The sequence below is a fragment of the Heterodontus francisci genome, chromosome 30, assembly GCF_036365525.1.
Source record: "Heterodontus francisci isolate sHetFra1 chromosome 30, sHetFra1.hap1, whole genome shotgun sequence".
Taxonomy (NCBI): Eukaryota; Metazoa; Chordata; class Chondrichthyes; order Heterodontiformes; family Heterodontidae; genus Heterodontus; species Heterodontus francisci.
Genome location: NC_090400.1, coordinates 26501803 through 26523953, shown reverse-complemented (window position 1 = coordinate 26523953; position 22151 = coordinate 26501803). Strand labels below are relative to the sequence as shown.

The 22151-nt window shown below is 43.2% G+C and overlaps 1 protein-coding gene across 1 annotated transcript in view; it reads left to right on the top strand.

Annotated features, from left to right (window-relative positions):
• The window catches only part of LOC137346430 (eosinophil peroxidase-like), a 36399-nt gene extending 14662 nt beyond the window's left edge, over positions 1-21737 (top strand). Inside the window, exons 6-14 of the mRNA XM_068009882.1 lie at positions 1363-1717; positions 5083-5243; positions 8054-8312; positions 13395-13565; positions 16998-17235; positions 18841-19046; positions 20701-20862; positions 21163-21225; positions 21295-21737. Of these exons, the coding sequence (XP_067865983.1) occupies positions 1363-1717; positions 5083-5243; positions 8054-8312; positions 13395-13565; positions 16998-17235; positions 18841-19046; positions 20701-20862; positions 21163-21225; positions 21295-21737 (2058 nt within the window). The remainder of the gene's footprint in view (positions 1-1362; positions 1718-5082; positions 5244-8053; positions 8313-13394; positions 13566-16997; positions 17236-18840; positions 19047-20700; positions 20863-21162; positions 21226-21294) is intronic.
• Positions 21738-22151: the final 414 nt, after the last annotated feature.

The following is a 22151-nucleotide window of genomic DNA, read 5'->3' as shown; positions in this document are numbered from 1 at the left end:
ATGAAAAGATCAATAAACTATCCAAGTACCATTGGACAAAATGATCGCACAAACAAGAAATTAATAAGTGACCAAATTATCTATTTTTGGTGATTTTAATTTGAGGGTTTATATTCCCCAGGACATAAGGGTGAAGTGGGCTAAAAATTCCCCTGATATGGTTAAGAAAGACGATGCTAATTTACAGAGATTTCTCAGGACACTAAGAAAACCTTCTGAGTTCTTCTGAAGATAGTACATCTATCTGAGATGGCAGATAGAGCTCCAATTAGATCAGAGTCCAGAGGGAGGGGTGAGCTGTGGGGATTGGCAGAGATTGGTCAGGGGAAAATGATGTTCACTAGTTGCCAACGATCTTTAGCTGTGGGGTCAGGAGAAGCACCCATATTTCTCCTGGCTTCATGTACAGTTAAGTATATTTAAAAACGAAATCTTTTTAGACATATGGAAACATAGAAAAGTAAAGGACCAGAAGGAGGCCATTCAGCCCATCATGTCAGTGCTGACAGGAAAAGAGCAATTCAGCTTCATCCCACTTTCCAGATCTTGGTCTATAGCCCTGTAGGTTACAGCACTTCAAGTGCATATCCCAACATTTTTTAAAAATGTGATGAGGGTTTCTGCCTCTATCACCCTTTCAGGCAGTAGGTTCCAGACCCCTACCAACGTCTGAGTGAAAACATTTCTTCTCAACTCCCCTCTAATCCTCTACCAGTTACTTTAAATCTATGCCCCCTGGTTATTTATCTCCCTGTTAAGGTAAATAGGTCCTTCCTATCCATGCTATCCAGGCCACTCATAATTTACTAAACCACATTTAAACATGCCCTCAGCCTCTTCTGTTCCAAAGTAAGCAACCTTCATTGTTTGTGGGTTAACAGCCTGATAGGCTGCATGTAGGCCTAGTTCTCTTATATGCAACTGATGTCAGCAGCCTCATGGCAGACAGTTTTCCATTGGCATCCTCAGATGGGCATAGGGGATCTTATTTGCATATGTAGAGGGTCTAATTTCACCTTCAGGCACAGGCAATGAACACTGATTCTTTTGTTTTTAGCCTTTACTAATATGACGGGCAGTACATCTCCAGCTTATCATAAGTGTCCACATCCTGCTTGCCATATTAAAGAATAGTGCTCAAAAAACTGTTGTGTACCCAAATGTTTCATCCACTGACTCCAGACAGAAGTTTTCCATTCACCATCACACTCCATTCTGAGCTTCTAAACCAGCTTACTGTTGAACCAGCTAACCCGTCACTAATCTGATGAGCCCTAATCTTCTTTACCTTCCTCCTTCTAGTGTTTGTCGAACCGTTTGTGATGATCTATTTCTAAAAGTGTTCTGGATCTTTACTGACAGATACCTCCAAATGATACAAGGATCAACGATACTGACACATGCATGCCTTTCTTCCGATCGGCTCCTGCGTGTGGAAGCGGTGAGCTGGGAGCATTGTTCGGAGATGTTAACACTCGTCAGCAGATCAACTCCCTGACCTCTTTCCTTGATGTTAATGAAGTCTATGGCAGCACAGAGTGTCTGGCCAACAAACTCAGAAACCTCACCAATGAGCAGGGCCTGTTGGCTGTCAATGAGGAATTCTCTGACAATGGACAAGAATATTTACCATTTAACACCATTTCAAGCAACCTTTGTGGAAGAATGGAGGAAGGCTGTTTCACTGGTCAAAATTCAACTCCATGTTTTATAGCTGGTGAGTACTGGCTGGATCAGGAAATCCTGTCATAAGGGGCATTCCTTTCATATGCACAGTTATGCCCTTGCAATTGTTCAACACACATTGCCAGAATTTAGATTGAAATGTATTGGTACATATTAGCCTAGAAATTGATTGACAGGCTTAAAGCAGGAGCGAACGCTTCCAACATGGTGGCTGCGTGCACATTCTGAGCTGGAAGTATGCCAGTCGCCATATTAGTAAAGGCAGAAAAGGGGTGTACCAATTTCTAGGCTATTGTCCCCAAAATTCCACGGTGGGTCCACCAGTCTCTCATTATAACTCAGTTTTCAGCTGTTTATGCTGTTCCTCAGGAACCCCTTGCAAGAGCTTCCCGCTCCCGTTCTTGACTTTAGGATTTTATATAGGACAAATTGCACGGACACAGGGTTGGCCTGAACCTCAAATTTATTTATTTTTTAAAAAACCCTCCTAACACACTGTTGCAAAGACCTCTAAAATAATTTAAAGGACACCACACAACACCTTGATTGGTTAGTCCAATTTAAGTCCCTCCACAATTTAACCTTGGCGCTCAGCCAAACACACAAGTCACCACGACTTATAAAATAAACCTTTTTGTAAAAAAACACAGGCAAAACCCCACTTTTCTGCCCCAAATTCACTCAATCCAAAACCCAAACCCTCCCAGGATTTGGTTGCGACACTCAAAATTGTTTTAAAACTCTCAGTCTCAAATACCCCTTGGATTTGGCTGATAACTTACAATCCTCCATGCAATTGGCCCTTCCAGTGAGAATTGTAGGTCCATGAGCCAGGTTGACCGTTCCTGACCCTCCTTCTCAACTGCAGTGTCCTTTTTATGATGAACCTTATCGAAATATCATAATCACATCTCCTGAAGCCATCCTGCTGGATGGTCAGCATGTAGCACCTTTTAATCCTTTTGCTCTGTTATCTGCCTGATCCAGACAGATCCATTTAGTGCTGATGTGATTTCCCTGACCGAGAACAATGAACTCCACCAAGGTGAGGTAATCCAGGCTCCAAAGCTAATATCCATGAAAGAGGTTTCTCTCATGTCTTGACAGGAGTGAATGCTGGGCTCTGGGGCTAGTTAGTTGCGACAATGGCCTCCCCAATCACTTAACATGATGGAAGTTATCCTGTGTCACAGTTACGATAATGTCCCAAATTCCAGTCCTTTAACAGTATTAGTTCTGTTGTGATGTTGGGATGTTTGAAAATTGACTCATCGGAATGCAGCCTGCTTCTGTGTGCTTTGTGTTGAGACTTGGCTCTTATTCACAGTACTAGTGTCTGTGGGGGTTGGGATTCCTTCCCCATACTCCACAAACTCCAGTTTTTAAAATCCAGTTGAGGCAGGGAAGGAATTCTGATCCCACACCCTGTGGAATTTCAGAGCCGCTGTGTAGAATTGCACTGAGTTCTTCTAGGGATCATGGGACCAGTAGGAGACTTCAACCAAGCAGGCTGTAGAACCATGTAAGCAGGGACTGATCAGATTTTCTAACAAAATAAATTGATCCCTAGATCATCTCTATAAAGTCATTTCTTATTGATGCAATCACAAAAATGGCATTGATTGATTTGCGAAGGAACAGAAAGGCCCAAGGCCTGATCCATATTGACCACCAGGCCTTATTTTAATAAGATCGGCTGCAGCTCCATGGAGAAATGAGGATGACTATTGGTGACACCGGCAGTGGTTCTCAGTTAGGTTTCGGTAATGGAGATGATCGGGAGCGGATTCAAGCGGGGTCAGCAGTGTATTGCTATGGAGGCAGGAAACATTCCGATTTATTTGGCCTCCACATTAAGCCAAGTTTAAAACAAGTTTGAAGTCAAAAGCTTCCCTATTCTTCAGTGGTTTCCAGTGGACCCTGTAAGAACTGTAACAATTAACTGCAGTTTTCGTGTGGAAAGCTCTGGTTAGTTATTCACTGCTTTGGGAAAGGGGTCCTAAAACAGACATTTGACCCCGTCTCTGTGTAATTAAGGGGCCTACATCTGTTTTAGGTTGATGACAGGAGAACCTCTACAGCTCCCATACCAATATATAGCATCACTCTTTGGACACATGCTTGACCCTTTAAATTGCCTCTGAGCCCCCTTTTTATACCAAGCAAATAGAAACAGAAAGTTCCAATTTTGCCCACTACAATTCCAAGAACCACCATACAGTAGAATCTCCAATGCATGTTTTTTTTCTTCGTGGACTCAATGATGGTAAGTATGGACAAATGAGAGTGAAAGTACTCTTTTAAGGAGAGTGAAAAGTAAGTGAAAAAGGGAAGGAAATCCTATTAACTGAGGTCCAAAATAGAAAGAGGGAGAAAGACTCTGACCTCAAAGAAAGAGAGGAACAGAGTGACACTTACACATTGGGAAGAGAAGATATCGAACTCTTCTGGAAGGAAGAGCTATGGTTGGTGTTGAGCTTTAGGGGTAAGCCACATTATGAAAGAACAGGTGCTTTGACTCACCATAAACAATGCTAAGGATGATCCATCATCATCATCATTTAGGCTGTGTTCATCCACTGTAGGATGTAACACGCCTCATGCATTTTCTATTTATCTCTATCACTTGCTGTTCTCGCCCATGGGGTTCCTAAGTATGATATTATGTTGTCTCTCCATCTTCTTTTCCTGTTCTTGACTGCCACTCCATTAGCCTTTTTGTCCACCTGTTATCGTTTCTTTGAGCAACACGCCCAGCCTATCTCTATTTGGCTGCTTTTATCTTCTGAATGATGTGCTTGACTCAATTTTTCTGGCGTATTTTATCACGAATGGAGATGTGTAACATATGCCTTTCCATTGTTTTCTGAGCTGTGCACATACTTTGACCTATGTATTTTTTGTAGTTGTCCATGATTCTGCCCCATACGTCATGGTCAGTAGCACACACTGATCATACACCCTCCTCCTTGATGCCAGTGGTATTTTCTTCTCACATAGAATATCTGTGTACTCCTAAAACAACTTCAAGCTGCCCTAATTCTACTCAGTACCTCTTCATTTGCACAATCCTCCATCTTTAATGATGGACCCAGATATTTGCATTCTGTCACTTTTTCAATTTCTTTGTCTTCAATTTGTATGGTATCGTTGGCCTTAAAATGATCCACTGTTTTTTTGTTGATCGGGTAGCACCATTGCATTGTTTAGATGGGATCCATAATCCTCCTTGAGCTTTATCCTCATGCTTCATGAAACCTTTGAACCTCCTGATCGTACTGCACCCTGTAATCCATGTTCAGGTGCCTGTTCTATTCAGTATTTCTCTATATGTTTGTCCTCCTTCACTAACAATACAAAAGTAAGAATTGCTAACATTGATCATGTTCACCACAGGTGATGTACGTGTGAATGAACAGCTGGGGGTGTTAACATTCCATACAGTATTTCTACGGGAACACAATCGCTTAGCGAGAGAGCTGAAGAGAATGAACCCTCACTGGAGTGGAGATACAACCTACCTAGAAGCAAGAAAAATCCTGGGAGCTTTTCAACAGGTAGAGAGAAAATATCACTTGTAAAGTAATGGCTATGGACTCACTGACTAATTTTATAATCCCATCATAGCAAGTTGTAAAGATGAATTTAATACATCTAGTCATTTGTGGCTAACCTTCGGAAAGAGACCCTGTCACCCCTACCAGGTCTGGCCTAAATGAGATGCCAATCCCACACTGTGCGGTTGACTCTTAGGCCGGTATTTTACCCAGACAACGGAGGTCTCAACCTCCAGCAAAAGTGCCAGTGAGAATCCCGCGTCGCCCCTTCTGTGGAAGGCCAGCTGAATCAAGTGCCAATTGGGCACTTAACTGGACAGCGACTGGCCTTCCACGGAACCAAGTCGCCCAGTGACAGAAGCCCCGCCCTCTAAGAGCTGCTGGCCAATCAGAGGCCAGCTGCTGTTTAACTAAGCAGTGCTACCCTGGAGGCAGTGACTGCTGCCGGTGGAGCACCCACCCAAAGCCTCGGAGCAGCACTGGACCCAGGCCACAGGTAGGTCAGGGTGGGAGGTGTCTTGCGGGGTGGGGGTCGTGGGTGAGGGTGATGCAGGGGGGTGAGCAGCAAGGACAGGGGGATGGCTCATAGCGGTTGCCCCCTTCCTAATGCTGTGTCCCTTGTTCAGACACTAAGTGCCTTTTAATGAGGGAGCCCCACCCCCCTCCCCACCCCACCCCCGAACCATCGGAGCTGGCAAGCAACCTGCAGAGTTTTTCTTGCCTTGCTCCCCATGCGGTGAGAGGCCCGCCTGCCTGCCGCTGAGCGAAATGCAGCGGTGGGATGAGACCTCTAATTCAGCATTAATTGCCACTTCAGCGTCTCAACTGGCAGCAGGGCAGGAAGATCGTTCACAGGCTGTTGAAAAGCAAAATACTGCAGATGCTGGAAATCTGAAACAGAAACAGAAAATGCTGGAAATACTCAGCAGGCCAGGCAGCATCTGTGGAGAGAAAAAAGAGAGTTAACCTTTCAGTTTTGATGACCTTTCATCAGTCATCGACCTGAAACGTTAGCTCTGTTTTCCTCTCCGCAGATGCTGCCAGAACTGCTAAGTATTTCCAGCAATTTTTGTTTTTGTCCCTTTATAAGCTGTTGGCCTGACTCCATATTAGAACATAAGAACATAAGAATTAGGAGCAGGAGTAGGCAATTCAGCCCCTCGAGCCTGCTCCGCTATTCAATACGATCATGGCTGATCTCATTTCAGCCTCAACTCCACTTTCCTGCCCGTTCTCCATAACCCTTCAACCCATTACTAATTAAAAATCTGCCTACCTCCTCCTTAAATTTACTCAATGTCCCAGCATCCACTGCACTCTGGATACCACAGACTCACGACCCTTTGAGAGAAGTAATTTCTCCTCATCTCTGTTTTAAATCTGCTACCCCTTATCCTAAAACTATGACCTAGATTGCCCCACAAAAGGAAACATCCTCTCTACATCTCGTTTGTCAATCCCTTTAATCATCTTATATTCCTCAATTAGATCTCCTCTCATTCTTCTAAACTCTAGAGAGTAAAGGCCTAACCTGCTCAATCTCTCTTCATAAGACAAACCCCTCATCTCTGGAATCAATCTAGTGAACCTCCTCTGAACTGCCTCCAATGCAACTACATCCCTCCTCAAGTAAGGGGACCAAAACTGTACACAGTACTCCAGGTGCAGTCTCACTCATGCCTTGTACAGTTGCAGCAACACTTCCCTACTTTTATATTTTATTCCTTTAGCAATAAATGCCAAAATTCCATTTACCTTCCTTATTACCTGCTGTACCTGCATACTAGTTTTCAGCGAAACATGCACGAGGACACCCAGATCCCTCTGCACTGAAGCACTCTGAAGTTTCTCTCTATTTAGATAATAATTTGCCTTTCTATTCTTCCGACCAAAATGGATAACCTTACACTTATCGAGTTAAACTTCATCTGCCAAATTTTGGCCCATTCACCGAACCTAACCAGACAGTGGGGTGCCCCTGTTCTGGGGTCAGACAGTGGGGTGCCCCTGTTCTGGGGTCAGACAGTGGGGCGCCCCTGTTCTGGGGTCAGACAGTGGGGTGTCCCTGTTCTGGGATCAGACAGTGGGGTGCCCCTGTTGTGGGGTCAGACAGTGGGGCGCCCCTGTTGTGGGGTCAGACAGTGGGGTGCCCCTGTTCTGGGGTCAGACAGTGGGGTGCCCCTGTTCTGGGGTCAGACAGTGGGGTGCCCCTGTTCTGGGGTCAGACAATGGGGTGCCCCTGTTCTGGGGGCGGACAGTGGGGTGCCCCTGTTCTGGGGGCGGACAGTGAGGTGCCCCTGTTCTGGGATCAGACTGTGGGGTGCCCCTGTTCTGGGATCAGACTGTGGGGTGCCCCTGTTCTGGGGTCAGACAGTGGGGTGCCCCTGTTCTGGGGTCAGACAGTGGGGTGCCCCTGTTCTGGGGTCAGACAGTGGGGTGCCCTTGTTATGGAGTCAGATTACCTTTTATATTCAGGAGATTCCTTCTTGCTGTGGTAAATGTTTGGCCAACATGAGGCCCACTCACTGGAGCAGGAATGGAGAGAACATACTAATTGCAGCTTCTGTACCTGATTATTACTTTCTGAACTCCCATTACTAGCCCAGGTTCCAGGGTGAAAGGACAATTTTCTGTCACATACCCAAACCCCAGCAGTGGCAGAAATCTTGAATCCCAGTGTCTGTGTCAGACCTGTATCCAATGCACAGAGGTGAACAGATCTCTTTCTAACACAACACCTCCTGATCACTGTTGAGTTTCTAGTTTTTAGACCAAACTACACTGAATGGTGACTTTTCTCTCTGCTGTAGATAATAAACCACAGAGACTATGTTCCCCTGGTAATCGGGGAGGAGGCAACGGCAAAATTTCTCCCAGCTTACGAAGACTACGATGAATTTGTGGATCCCAGTATTGCCAATGTTTTCTCAACAGCAGCTTTCCGTTTTGGACATCTCTCCATTCAGCCAACTATGTTTCGTCTTGATGAAAACTACCAGGAACACCCTGAATTCAAAAGCCTTGACCTGCACCAGACTTTCTTCACTCCCTGGAGACTGATCAGGGAAGGTCAGTAACACGCTTTAATATTACTGCAGTATACTCAGCATGAAACATTACACTGAAAGAGCAGCGTTTACTTTCATTAATAGGCAAATAGTGTGGTGATTGCAGTAACCAGATTCTAGCTGCAACTGGATAAGGTATATATATAGAGCAGAGTATTCAAGTGCCTATTTTTCCTGCCCCTCTCTGACCCAGCAGTCAGCAGGAGCAGCACACCCAAAATAAACTGGTCTTCTGTCCAGGACCATCAACATGGCCCAGAGTCACCCCAGTTCAGGTCGGCTGTGGAAATGCCTCGAGCTGGTAAAAGGGGAAGGAAAGTGTCCTGCAGGTTCAGGCTCAGCCTGGGACCTTCTAACTGCTGCCCTCCCCTAAGGTACAAGTGTCGTAAGATCATTGTAGGGAGGGAAAGAGGAGCTGAAAGAAGGAAAAAGACCTTTACTTTAAGTTTCTTTAGACTGTCCCCACACCCCTGCACATCTTCCCATCTGCACAGGTGCTGGGGCTCCCCTCAACACTTGCATGTTTCAGATGCCCTTCCAATTAGGCAGCCAAAAGGCTGACAATAGATAAAGTGAAGTGGGAGGGCAGGAACATCCCCTCGCAGGTCGTTTATATGAGCTCACACAAGACCAGTTCTACCTCCCACCTCACTCGCAGGGAGGCCTCGGGAATAAGCATTCTCCTGAGGCAAACATCAGGAACATCAAGCACTTGGTGCACTAGAGTTCCACAAAATTAAGATCATAAAGACTTCAAATCACAATCCAGCCTGACTGGGGAAATATATTCACTGATTTTCCATCACTGCTGGGTTAATATCCTAGAATTTCTAACACAACATTGTGGGAACACCATCTCTGCAGCAGGTCATGAAAGCCCACCAGATCCAACATTTCAAGGCAACTAGATATGGGCAATAAATACTGCTTTATCACAATCTCCCACATCTCAGAAATTAATTTAATAAAACACCTTTCCCCTGCACCAGATGTGGGCTGCATTTTAAATGTCTGCAGCCGAAGTAGGCAGCGGACATTCAAAAATGTGCCCCGCCCGCACGGGCACCGCGTCACAGAGCCGTCGTAATTTCAAACGCGGCGGTTCATTTGCATGACCACGGCGCGCCCACCCCCCCCCACCCCCATGCGGTGACGTGAGGGCCCAGCGAGCCGTCGCATGCATTGGCGTCCGACGCCAATGCGCAGGCGCTGGCACCAATTTTAAAAGGTTTAGAGCATTAAAGTTATTCTCCCACCAACCTCCCCCCCCCACCCCCCCCCCCCCCCCCCCGGCATTTCCCCCTGAAATTTGTCTATTAAGAATTTGACCTTGCCCCCCCTGCAAAGTTTGGCACTGCTGCCCTTTACCCCTTCCCATCACCCCCCTCAACCAATTCACAGCAATGCCACCCCTCTCTCCCCCCCTCCCACACAGAGAAACAATCATCCTCCCGCCTGCCGAATGGGGACACGAAGGCGCGGCATTGCCGGCCTCCCGAATGAAGATCAGTGCGGCGATCAAGGAGGCGATGGGATTCTCATTAAATCAGGTATATAAATTAGTTTACATATTTAAATGGGGGTCCTGTCGCCGAGTGGCGAGATGCCATCACGAGGCCTCACCGCCACCACTGAGATCGGCTCGGGCCACCGCCATACCAATCTTCATTGCCCCCCCCGCCAACGTTCCCGACAGTGGAGGGACTTTAAAATCCAGCCCAGGATGTTAGAGAACTTGGTTTTACATTCATAAGTTGAAGAACACTCTGGTTGTTAGCTCTAAAAATGGGGATAACTGATAGGAAATGATTCCAACTGGCATGTGTACTTGGATTTTCTGAAAAGAAAAGGCCCCATCTTCAAGCGGCTTGGCAAGTAAAATGGGCTAAAGAGATTGTTTTCACCCAAACTCTGCCCTAAGAAATAGCTGTCACAGTTTCCCTCCCATGACCCTGTTACCTGGCCCTCTGGTATACATTAAGCACGCCCCACATATCCCTCTGAGAAGTCCATTGTTCCTTTGTTTTGCGGAAAATGTTGATGCAGATACGAAGAAGAAAAAATGCAGGCCAGGAGATTGAAGCACAGTTCACCTGACCTGCAAGTGTGTGGCCACAGGGTCTACAGACATCAGAGCATTTAACTGAAAGGCTGCTTTCTCCCCAACACTGGCACAGAGCTAATGCCAACTGTTAGAACCTGACACAGCTTCTTTCCACCAGTGGCTCTGCCCTGTCTGTAAACAGCACTTGACCTTTATGCATCCAGATGTTTCCAAGCATCCACTAGTGACATTAGTAACATCAGTCAGTCAGCAGTTAGTTGTTGTGTTAGACATTTCTCGAATGCCCTGTTCTGGCACAGTTCTGAGTTCATTCAGTTCCATAGAGACCCAGCAAAGCAGAGAGAGAGCTGTCAACATCTTCCAAGTGGCTGCTTTCCTACAAATGCAGGATGCCGTTGAGACCACCCACGTGGCTGTAAAGGCTCTGTCTGAAAGCTCCCAGCAGCTCCATCAACATGAAGGGATTTCATTCCCCCAGTGTCCATTTAGAGAATGATACTGGACACCTAATTATGCATGTACAAACATACAAATTAGGAGCAGGAGTAGGCCACTCGGCTGAACTGATTACTCCACATTTCCACCTACCCCCAATAACCTTCCAACCCCTTGCTTATCAAGAATTTATCTACCTCTGCCTGAAAAATATTCAAAGACTCTGCTTCCACCGCCTTTTGAGGACGAGAATTCCAAAGACTCACGACCGTCTGAGAGAAAAAAAATCTCCTAATCTCTGACTTAAATGGGCGACCCCTTATTTTTAAACAGTGACCTCTAGTTCTAGATTCTTCCACAAGGGGAAACATCCTTTCCACATCCACCCTGTCAAGACCCCTCCGGATCTTATATATCTTGCATCAATGCAGACTACCTGGGAATAGAAATGATGTATTTATTCTCAGTCTGCACTGCTCAGGTACAGATGTGACCAGGGGAGGAAGTTGTTAGAGGACCAGGGGGTATCACTTTAGCCTTGGTTGATGACATTTTTCCAAAATTCACAGTCAGGTGCTGGTGAGATTATATAAATTGACAGAGATTCCAGTTGTAACTTTCTATCCTTGTAATGTTACTCTACAGGGTTGGGCACAAGAATTATGAGAATTAATGACACAGCACTCACTCTAAGTCCAAATTAAACACTAATGTCTCTACTATATTAGGTCAGAATACCACATTGCAATAGAATATACCCATTAGCAACGTAATATACCCATTAACAATACAAAACATCCATGAGTCACAAATACATTACAAGAGGTTATACATATGATCACCTGGTGAGTGGACACCCCCAATGATCATACTCTTCAGCAACTGACCAAGTTGCTCAAGTACAGCACCAATTCATTCTTTACAATGATCATTTTACTTTCCTGTCTAAGGTGGGCATGGATGTTTCATTGACAGGGTCGTAATGTCCAATCGCAATCCACCTGAAGATACAATTGTCCAAAGAGGCATCTAAGCCCCTCAAATTACTGACTTCTTGAAAGGTATTGCTTGGTGAATTAACAAAAACAAAGTTTATCTGATACAGAAAAACACACATAACTTAACTTCTTTGCATATCAAAAGAAGATAAACCCTGACATCATCAACGTCAGCTTGTGTTATCTTCTTGCAGCTTTTCAATAAACTTAAGTTGGCTGAATTGGCATTCTTTTCCCCGTGATTGGAGACTTCCATCTCTGATTTGTAAATTAACTTTCAAGGCTTTCATGTTTGAATTCACCTATTATCATTTATTTATGTCATAATGGTGACCCAGTCCAGTAATGCACATTTCTTATATTTATTGAAAAATAAAGTTTCACAAAGGTTAACTCAGCTTCAAAGCATGGTCACCAGTGGAGTTCAGCTCTAATTTTACAACCCTGAGTGTCTGGTTAAACATTTCATGGCTTCAAAAGTGTGATCTTCTTCACGGACCAGTGGCTTTTATTTAACTGTAGAAAAGCAGCCTGCAGCTTTTGGTCAGTTTTGTTTTACTTCAAAAAGTCTCTTTTGGTCAAGATTTTAAATTTGGTCGACCTGTATTCTTACACAGTCAGTTTACCAACAAGATCAGCTAAATACAAGCCATACTGTTCACACAATACAAAATCCTGCACTTTTTGCTTTGAATGTAGCAGCCTCTGGGATAGCAACACCTCAGGCCACTACTTTAAATTTTTTAACATACGAGGATTTTAATCAAAATTCCAGTTTCTGGAAGTTCAGGTGCTTTTCATCTCCTCTGTGTTGTATCTGGTTTCCTCCACTGCTGCCTTCAACATATCATCTACATTTTTGACAGGTGTCATATCCTGCCTGTACAGTCTGAATTAGTTTCTGAGGTCATGATTTTCATGGAGCACAACAAACTCCTGTTGCTATTGGGTTGGGTTGGCGTCTGTGCCTGAGGTTGACTTTGAGCTGCTTTGTTTGTTTGTATTGTAATAGTTATTGGGCATCATCCACCATTCATCAATGACTCACTACCCCACACAGATAAAGAAAGGACTTTCTTCTGCGTTTAATTGTGCAGAAGCCTCATATCTCAATTCTACTCGGCTACTCGGTTTGTTATGAATGTTCAGCACAGTCTGAACTAAGGAGGTTATTCTGAGTGAAATCCCAGCCCTATCACTTCAGATTTACTTCAGGCATTTATGCAGGACATTACCTGATAACAGAGTTACAGTTGACAACCGTAATGAGCCACAGTGTATCCTCTGACTTCTCGCTGTCAAGAGGAAGGGCTGTTCAGCATTGCTGTTCAGTCTTATATCAGTGTTGGTTCAAGAACCCATCCATTAGGGAATAACGCACATCTTGGGTAGCTTGTTTCAATGGTGCTTTTGTTGGGTGATAATTATTGCCACGGACATTTCTAAGCTGATCGGTTGCAAATCTTTAACTATTGGCCACTCTACCACCATCTGCAGGGTAGAGAGCTGGTTAAAAAGCGAGGAAATTTAATAAGATATCCTGTTTTACTCTGTGTGTGCGTTTGTGTGTGTGTGTGTGTGTTAGGTGGAGTCGATCCCCTCATGCGCGGATTATTGGGTAGACCGGCCAAACTGCAGACACAGGACAAGATGATGCCAGATGAATTGCGGGAGAAGCTGTTTAAATTGACCGCTCATTTAGCCCTGGACCTGGGTTCTCTGAATATGCAGCGTTCCCGGGATCACGGAATCCCAGGTAAGAGGAAAGTAAACACGGTGTAGAGTGTAACTCAGAAAAACATATTGTTAAAATGTCACTTAATCCAACAATATCATGATATCGAGTCACATTATTTAGAAGCCACCAGGAAAATATTGGGTTCTTTGACAGAGAACAGCTGGTTAATACCAGAAATAAAAACTTTAAGTGTTGGAAATCTACAGCAGGTCTGGCAGCATCTGTGGAAAGAGAAACAGAGTTAATGTTTCAGTTCTGTGACTTACTGTTTTTATTTCAAATTTCCAGCATCTGGAGTCTTTTGCTGTTAATTTAGTGATTAATTCTAGTGCTGGTTTGAAATGATGTGGAAAGGCTAACATGAATGTCGGCGCCCAGTGTAGTGTCGCAGAGGATAGGCAGTGTCTGAAGTGCTGGGAAAAGCTCCTTGGACCATCTTTCAATCCCCAGAGACTTTGCAAATGGGATCAGAATCACACATCTGCATATCTCACCTGTTGTTTAGGTCACGTGGCTGATACATCACATTAGTTCCCTCTGAATTGCCAGGGAATGTTTAACAGTGAGTCTTTACCAGAGAGCACTTAACAGGAATTATTAACAGAAGAATATTTCCTCGGGTGTATTTAGCAGTAGGTACTTACTGGAGACTATTTACGAACAAGTATTTACCAGTGAGTATACGAAGGTAATATTTGCTAGACAGTATTTGCCATCAAATGCTTGCCAAAGACTATGTATTGATGCATGTTTACTGGGGATTATTTACTGGAATATATATGAGGAATTATTTAAATTGAGTATTTACTGTAAGTATATTTACCTGGAGAAATATTGTCATTAAAAATTATTTAATGAGGAACATTTTCCTGGGAGTATTTAGAAATATTTACGAGGGTGAATCATTTAATGGGGAACATTTTCAGGGAGTACTTATCAGAATATTTATCAGGTGTTATTTAAGGTGAGTATTTATTGAAGAGCATGTACCAGAATGAGTTCAACTAAAATATTACTGAGCAGTATTTTTGAATGGGGACCATTCACCAGGATTACTTACAGTGGGAGTATGTACCAAAGAATAGTTACTGGGAAATATTTACTAGAGAGTATTTGCCATGAACCATTTGGCACAGTATATTTGCCAGAGTGTATTAATTGAGAACTATTTATCCAGGGATATTTATCAGGGATTAGCTATGGGTGAATATTTATCAGAAAATGCTTTCTAGTAAGTGTTATGACCAGGTGAGAAAGGTGTCTAGAGGTCCCTCTCAGGCTTCACCTGGTCTTACTGTAACAGGGTTTAATTTTAAACACACCGTGTTTTTAGCTCCCCCATGGTTAATCCTTGTTCACTGCTTTCCAATTATAAGGCAAAGAAACCAGCACAAACAGGTTTTCTTAGGTTTAAAGAAGAGAAGTTGAAATTTATTAAACTTAAACTCAAATTCAGTTAACGCCTACAGATACACAAAGTGCGCATGCTAGCGTGCATACACAATACACACATGCAAATAGAGAGAGAAAAGAGCAGAAGAAAAAAACAAAGTGGAAAAGTTGAGGCAATATCTTCGAGCTCACTGTAGAGTCCTTGATTGTAGGTAGATCTTGCTTTACGTTGGGGCCCAGTATTCTTCTTAAACCTTGTTTGCTATAGGAGACTTCTCTCTCTTGGGGTTCATGTGTCTTCAGTGAATTCAGAGGCTTGTGAGAGAGAGATGGGAGCAGACAGGAGAGATCTTCTCAGTCCAGCAGCAAACAGTCTTTCTGCCCAAACTCTCTGTGGCTAGTTCAAAAGAAAACCCTGGAACAGCCAATTTGTCATGTGACCAGTTGGTCTAACCAGTCCTGGCCCTTGTGGATTGTATCCTCCTTAGAGGTATGCGCTTCCTCACCTTCAATGTCTGTTGGAATGTAAATGTTTTTTTCCAGCCACGGCTGATCTGGTTAGCAAGTCATTTCCTCGCTCCAACAACAGTTAAAAATCAATGTCATGACACAATTGATGTGCCTCATTCTTGGGAAGTGGGGGCCTAGCATGACAAAGTATTTAGCCATCTTTATTTACAAGAGAATATTTGCCAAATAGATTTTATGAGTGAATATTTAGCAACAATTATTTTGGGGGAGTATTTGCCAAGAAAAGATTATTGGGGATTATTTACTCAGTAGTATTTATTAGGAATTATTTACCAAGGAGTATTTGCTGGAGGTTATTCACTAGTGAATAATTGCCAGAATTTACATTACATTTTCATGACCTCAGGATGCCCTAAAATTCTTTACAACTAATGAAGTACTTTTGAAATGTACTCATTGTTAATGGAGAGAAAAGATGGCAACTGATTTCTGCACAATTTGGTCCCACAAATAGGAATGATATAAAAGACCAGATAATTTGTTTTTATCAATGTTGGTTGACGAATAAATATTAGCCTGGATACCAGGGAGAGCTCCCCTGCAGTTCCTCAAGTAGTGAGATGGGTTCTTTACGTTCCTCTGAGAGGGCCTAGGTTTAAAGTCTCATCCAAAATACAACACCACCAATACTCCCTCAAAGATGTAGCCTAGATTATATACTCAAATCTCTGCAGTAGACCTTCAACCCACAGCCTTCCAACGAAGAGGCAAGGATACATATTCCATTATTATTTTGGAGTAATTATTGCAAAGTGGTTTCTTTATGCATATGACAATTACAGAATAATTAATATATATGCTGTGATTACTGCATCATGATTACTGCTTATCATATATTTGCTACAGAGTGACCAGAATAATGACTGCTCTGTGATGACTGTGGAGCCATTATTGCAGAAAAGTAACTGCACATTCTTTTAATACTGCAGATTAATTATTACAAATTTGATGCTTACAGCAGAATAGCTTTTGTATATCTGTAATTACTGCAGAGTAACTACCAAAGGTTCTGTAATTACTTTGCTCCAGAACATTTGCAGCACATGTTCCACAGAGTGCCCAATGAAGGGAACATTCTACAGTTGTGTAAAATTACAGTGATTAAAATGCTGATGTATGTTGTAATGGATGACAATAATAGGTTAATGGGTTGGATTGGGGTGATCTATGGTGTATGAAGTGGGAAAACCTGTGTTCACACCCCCTCTATCAGCTGAGTTCTTAACCTTAGGCAGTGTCACTAGACAGAGACACTAAGCAAAAAATATTCAATCCCCACACATCTCTGTCTCAAGTTACAGTGAGATAGAACGGAAAGGGAAAGTCCCTCCAGAACATTCCACAACCCTCCACTTGGTTAGCTTCGGAAAGGCATTGCCAGAGTCCCTGCAGGAGGTCACCCATCAAATATTCTAACCTCGGGATTTGTGTAACAATAAAACAGAGTTCGTTGTGCACTTTTTCTTGTGCAACTAACACACAGTAGCTGACAGGCGTACTTTACCTTTTGCTCTCTGAATTTCACAGGTTACAATGCTTGGCGGAAATTCTGTGGCCTTTCCCAACCCAAGAATGTAATTCAGCTTGCTGCAGTCCTCAACAATTTGGAATTAGCAAAGAAACTCCTCAACTTGTATGGGACTCCAGACAATATCGAAGTATGGGTGGGAGGAATCTCTGAACCATTCGTGGAAGGTGGGAAAGTGGGCCCTTTATTGGCCTGTTTAATAGGACAGCAATTCAAGAACCTGAGAAATGGAGACAGGTAATGAACAATATTATAAGAACAGAAACAACTGAAAGCTTTAACATTCATTAAGTCGTGGGCTTACACTTCACAATCAAGGGATCTCTGACCAGAGATCCAGAGCATCCTGACACTCCAATCTGCCAGCCTGGGTTGTGATGGTTTCAGTCAATAATTAGCTGTGTTGCTGGGTAGAGCATGTTGAGATTGTAGTAAAAGCAAAATAATGCAGTTGCTGGACATCTGAAATTAAAACAAGAAATGCTGGAAAGACTCAGCAAGTCTAGCAACATCTGTGGAGAGAGAAGCAAAGTTAACGTTTCAGGTCAGTGACCCTTCATCAGAACTGGCAAATATTAGAAATGTAATAGGTTTTAAGCAAGTAAAGCGGGGGTGGGGCAAAAGAGGTGTTGATAGGACAAAGTCACAGAGAATAACAGACCAGAAGGTCATGGAGCAAAGGCAAATGGTATGTTAATGGTGTGGTGAAAGACAAAGCGTTAGTGCAGAGAGGGTGTTAACTGAAATAAAAATGAACAGACCTGGCTCAAAGCACAAACCCCCAGAACCAGCTTCCCTTTGTAACTAACCACCTGCCATCTGGCTCACCGTCCCCACCACCTGCCTCTTCATTGGCCTATGGTTGCTGAGTTGCAGTGAGCCACCTGGTCTGGGTGTGCAGCTCACTGACAGCATGATAATGAGGCCCAGCACATGACATGGCTCAGCCACCCTGCTGGCAGGGACTGATAGGTGCTCTGTCTGCTGGCCAATCTTTCTGCCCCCAGAGTTAATGTTTAGTCCATTTAGTTGGGAGATGCAGTTGGTAAAGGCTTTGATCAGAAGGTTATGGTTTCAGGTCCTACCTGGGAACCATGGATCATAAGCATGCAACAGGATGTTACTTTGTTGGGAGTTGTTATCTTTCTATAGAGATCAGCTTACAAACTTGGTGATATGCTCTCCTGCACATTTTTTTCTGGAAACACTCAGCAGGTGAGGAAACATCTGTGGAGTAGGGACGGTGAGGTTAATGTTTCGGGTGAGTGAGCCTTGCTCAGAATTGGAAATTGTTGTAGATGAACAGCTTTTTAAGAGGAAGAAGGAAATGAATTGGAGAGAAAGTTAAAATGGGTGTAAATTGGGCAGCTGCTTCACTATCGCTAGTTTTACACGACTGCCCAAGTCAAAATTAGCCCCAGTGGCCTGTGAGTAGGTGAAGGATGGGAGATGATTAAAATACAGGAGTGATGATGATGTAAGACAAAAGGAGACACGAATGCTGTCCAGGCCGGTACAGTCAACACAATGGACAATCCTAGTTAGATCTTCAGACTGAGAAACTGAACCTGTTCCTTCAATTTCAGGACATCTAAATCCTCCCCCCCCCCCCCCCACCCGCCCCCACTGCTCATCATATTTCTACTGAATGTGGGGGTCAGTGAAATTCTTCTCCGCCCCCCCACCATCCCCTCCCCCCCCCCCCCCCCTCCCCACCCCTGGCCTTCTCTCCTGTCCAGCTCCTATACTCGGGAATGCAGGTGGACTATTTACAGTCAATAACTCAGGTCTGATCTGTATGTTTCAGAGACTTGACTATAATGTTTCCCCTTTGCTTTTCAGACTCTGGTGGGAAAATGCTGGAGTTTTTACCAGTAGCCAGCGTCAGGCTCTCGCTGAAATCTCCATGTCCAGGATAATCTGTGATAACACCAGGATTGAATTTCTTCCTCGGGATGCATTTCAATTCCAAACATTCCCACAAGGATATGTAAACTGCAGCCAGATACCACAGGTAGACCTGAGTGCCTGGAAGGAGGATGTGCAAGGTACAATATCTCAGGACTGGGCCCAGTCTTCACAAAGCAGACATTACAGTTCATTTGTGTTTCAGTTTAAAACTAACCAAATCTACTGGTGTAAGAAAACAGCAAAGAGAAGCTGAGAGCTGGCACTGTGAAATTCATTAACATTTTTCTCTTTTAGCGGTTCAACATTTTTTTTCAGAAGTGTTTATCTTCTGCTGCAACCTTTTCAATCTGCTCTAGTGCTTCATGGACAGCAAAACTGAAGGGTCAATGGGGTTAAGGACATAATCTTTCTGAGCAGTCAATTTAGATCTATTAATATAATTCAGATTACCTATCTACCTCCTCTTCCCTTCTCTCAAACTCACCAAGTCATCATCTCATCTTATAATTTCATTGCATCCTTTCTCTCACCAGAATTGTCTAATTGTCTCCTGAACCCATTTATGCATCGGACTTTCCTGATAATTTATTGCACAACTCAGTTTACCAAATTGCTCTTGATTTTTAGCTTGTCTCCTTTACTATTTGAACCCTTCAAGTGCCCTCAATTTAATGTCTGATCCAAAAGGCGACACCATCAAACGTGCATCACTCAGTACTGAATTGGAGTGTTAGTCTAGATTTTTATATTCAAGTCTCTGCAGTGGGACTTGAGCCCACAATCTTCTGACACAGAGATGAGCATGCTACCAGCTGAGTCACAGTTAACACTTGAGAGTTTGGCAGTTTCCAGGATTAAATGGTAGTGTTTGTATTTCTCCTTCTGGATAAATAGTAATTGTAATATTACTTGTTCCCTTGATATCTGAACTATTGTAATGCTCATGGGACTACAAATAATATCCAAAGAAAATGTTGGTTTTATTATAACTTACCTAGAACATATATATACAAACAGTTATTGTGCGAGCCACATCTAAACACATCTCACTCTGTCGGGCTATACCCACAACTCCCTAGTTAAGTGTGATGTAACATCACTGCCTCTGGTGATCTTCACTTACAGCTTTTACTGTGGTCCTGTTAAGGTCATCTTACAACAACAGTGTTTGATAGCCTCCCTCGGCACAATTGGTAGTATTTGCCAATCTTCCCAGCGATAGATAAAAACAAAATTACTTATAGGTACTCTCTTGCTGTCGATGCATATCTTACCATAAGGTAGTAACAGATGATTGATATTATGGAGAAGATTCCTATTCAGATTATGGAAGAATCATTTGCAGAATGGTACTGTTAATAATATGGGATGTGCAAGTGGATTTATATCCTAATGATTTGTTTTGATACTTTCATGCATCAATAAGAAATGCCACTCAGTTCTTCCTAGTGTTTGGTTATTTCTCAGGGGATTGAATGGCCATGTGCTTGCTCCATGACAGAACAAATCCTTTTCTCTGGAGTGATTAACTTTATGGGCTTTTCTCATTTCATATTTACTTCTATTCTTAGATGTGGCAAATACTCAGTGGAATTGAAGCTGTCTCCACATACCACAATGATTCACTTTGCATTCATCTGCTTTTCGTTCTCTTCACTAATTTGCCTGTTTTATTTTCTAGTAGTCTGAACATTGTGCTGTGATGTACACTACATTTCAAATGTACACTTGTATTCTTGGTAACTCCAGGCTTCCCTTCTCCTGATTAGTATCTGTTTGTTCCCTATACAGTGACCCCCTGTGGCTCCGTCCCTGTTGTCGCTCACGCCCATTTCTCGATCTGTAAATCCTCGGTCAGGTACACATGTGAGTCTGGATTCAAGGTGGCAGGAGGGGATACGATAAAATGTCTAAGTAATGGACAGTGGAACACTGCACCACCTAGCTGTATAGGTAAGAGCTGAAATCCAGTGCCTTTGAATAGTGAGTGCCATTGGTTGGCATTGGGTGAAACAGGTTGAATATAAACACAACTGCGGTAATTTTCACCTCCATCGTCTGAGCATTAATCTGTGAGAGCAGATTACCCACCAAATTCTCACCACATTGTCTCTCATTATTCTTCTCTTTCTGTAAAAATGTTAGCATTGGTCTCCAAGTAATGGAAGCAGCACTGTTAAATAAGTCTTTGATATTATTAGATGGATACATATTAGATATAAACATGATGATCTACTCTTGAAGTTCTTTCAGATCCCGAGTGGACTGGATCTCAAGAAGCTCAAATTCACACTGCACTACCAGGACCTAAAGGAGGTACAGGACCAACAGGACCTAAAGGAGATAAAGGTGACTCTGGACCAAGAGGACCTAAAGGAGATAAAGGTGACCCTGGGCCAAGAGGGCCTGAAAGAGAGTGCTGTCAACCTGTACTAGTATCTCAAAATGACACAAAAAGGTCAGCCTTTTCTGTGCAACTTAAAGTAAGCAATCTGGAACGAAGAAAACCAATTCCATGTGCAAAGGAAATTTACAATGGCCAGGGAGATTACAAATGTCAAACAGGAATATTCACTTGTCAGATACCTGGAGTATATCAATTTTCATATCACTGTGGAGTGAGCAGTAGTGTAACTTTGTTTCTTAAAAAAAATGGTATTACTGTGATTACCTCACAGCAGAATGACTACAATAGAAAAAATATTTTATCAGGAAGCGCCATCCTTCAGCTAGATTTTGGTGATCAAATTTGGCTGGAGGTTCAGTTTTGGAGAAATGGCATATCCGTTTACAGTTATTTTCTCGGCCACTTACTCTTTACAGTTTAATTAGTTTCCTTTGACTCCAGACATACATAAATACATTTACCAGAAGAATGTTAGAGGGATCTGCTCCTGGGTTTCCTTACTAGCCTGAGCTGGGAAATCAGTAGTCACTGATGGAATCTTTACAACATAAAAGCTGCTTTTAGTACTTGACACGGTTAATATCTAGAACAAATCCACTCTTGGGGCAGAGGTCTGATCTCATGGTCTGGCTCAGTCTCGAACTCCTCTCCCCATATATTACACCAGGGACTGCTGGTGTCATTAATCCAAAGAATTGAGATCTTACCAGAAGGCCTGTGACTTACATTTTCACAATTCCCATTTCTAACCGAGATGATGTTTCTGTCGTAAATTGACCGACATCATCTGAGTTAATCTATAAGATTTGAAATGTGATATCTCTCAGTGAGACTT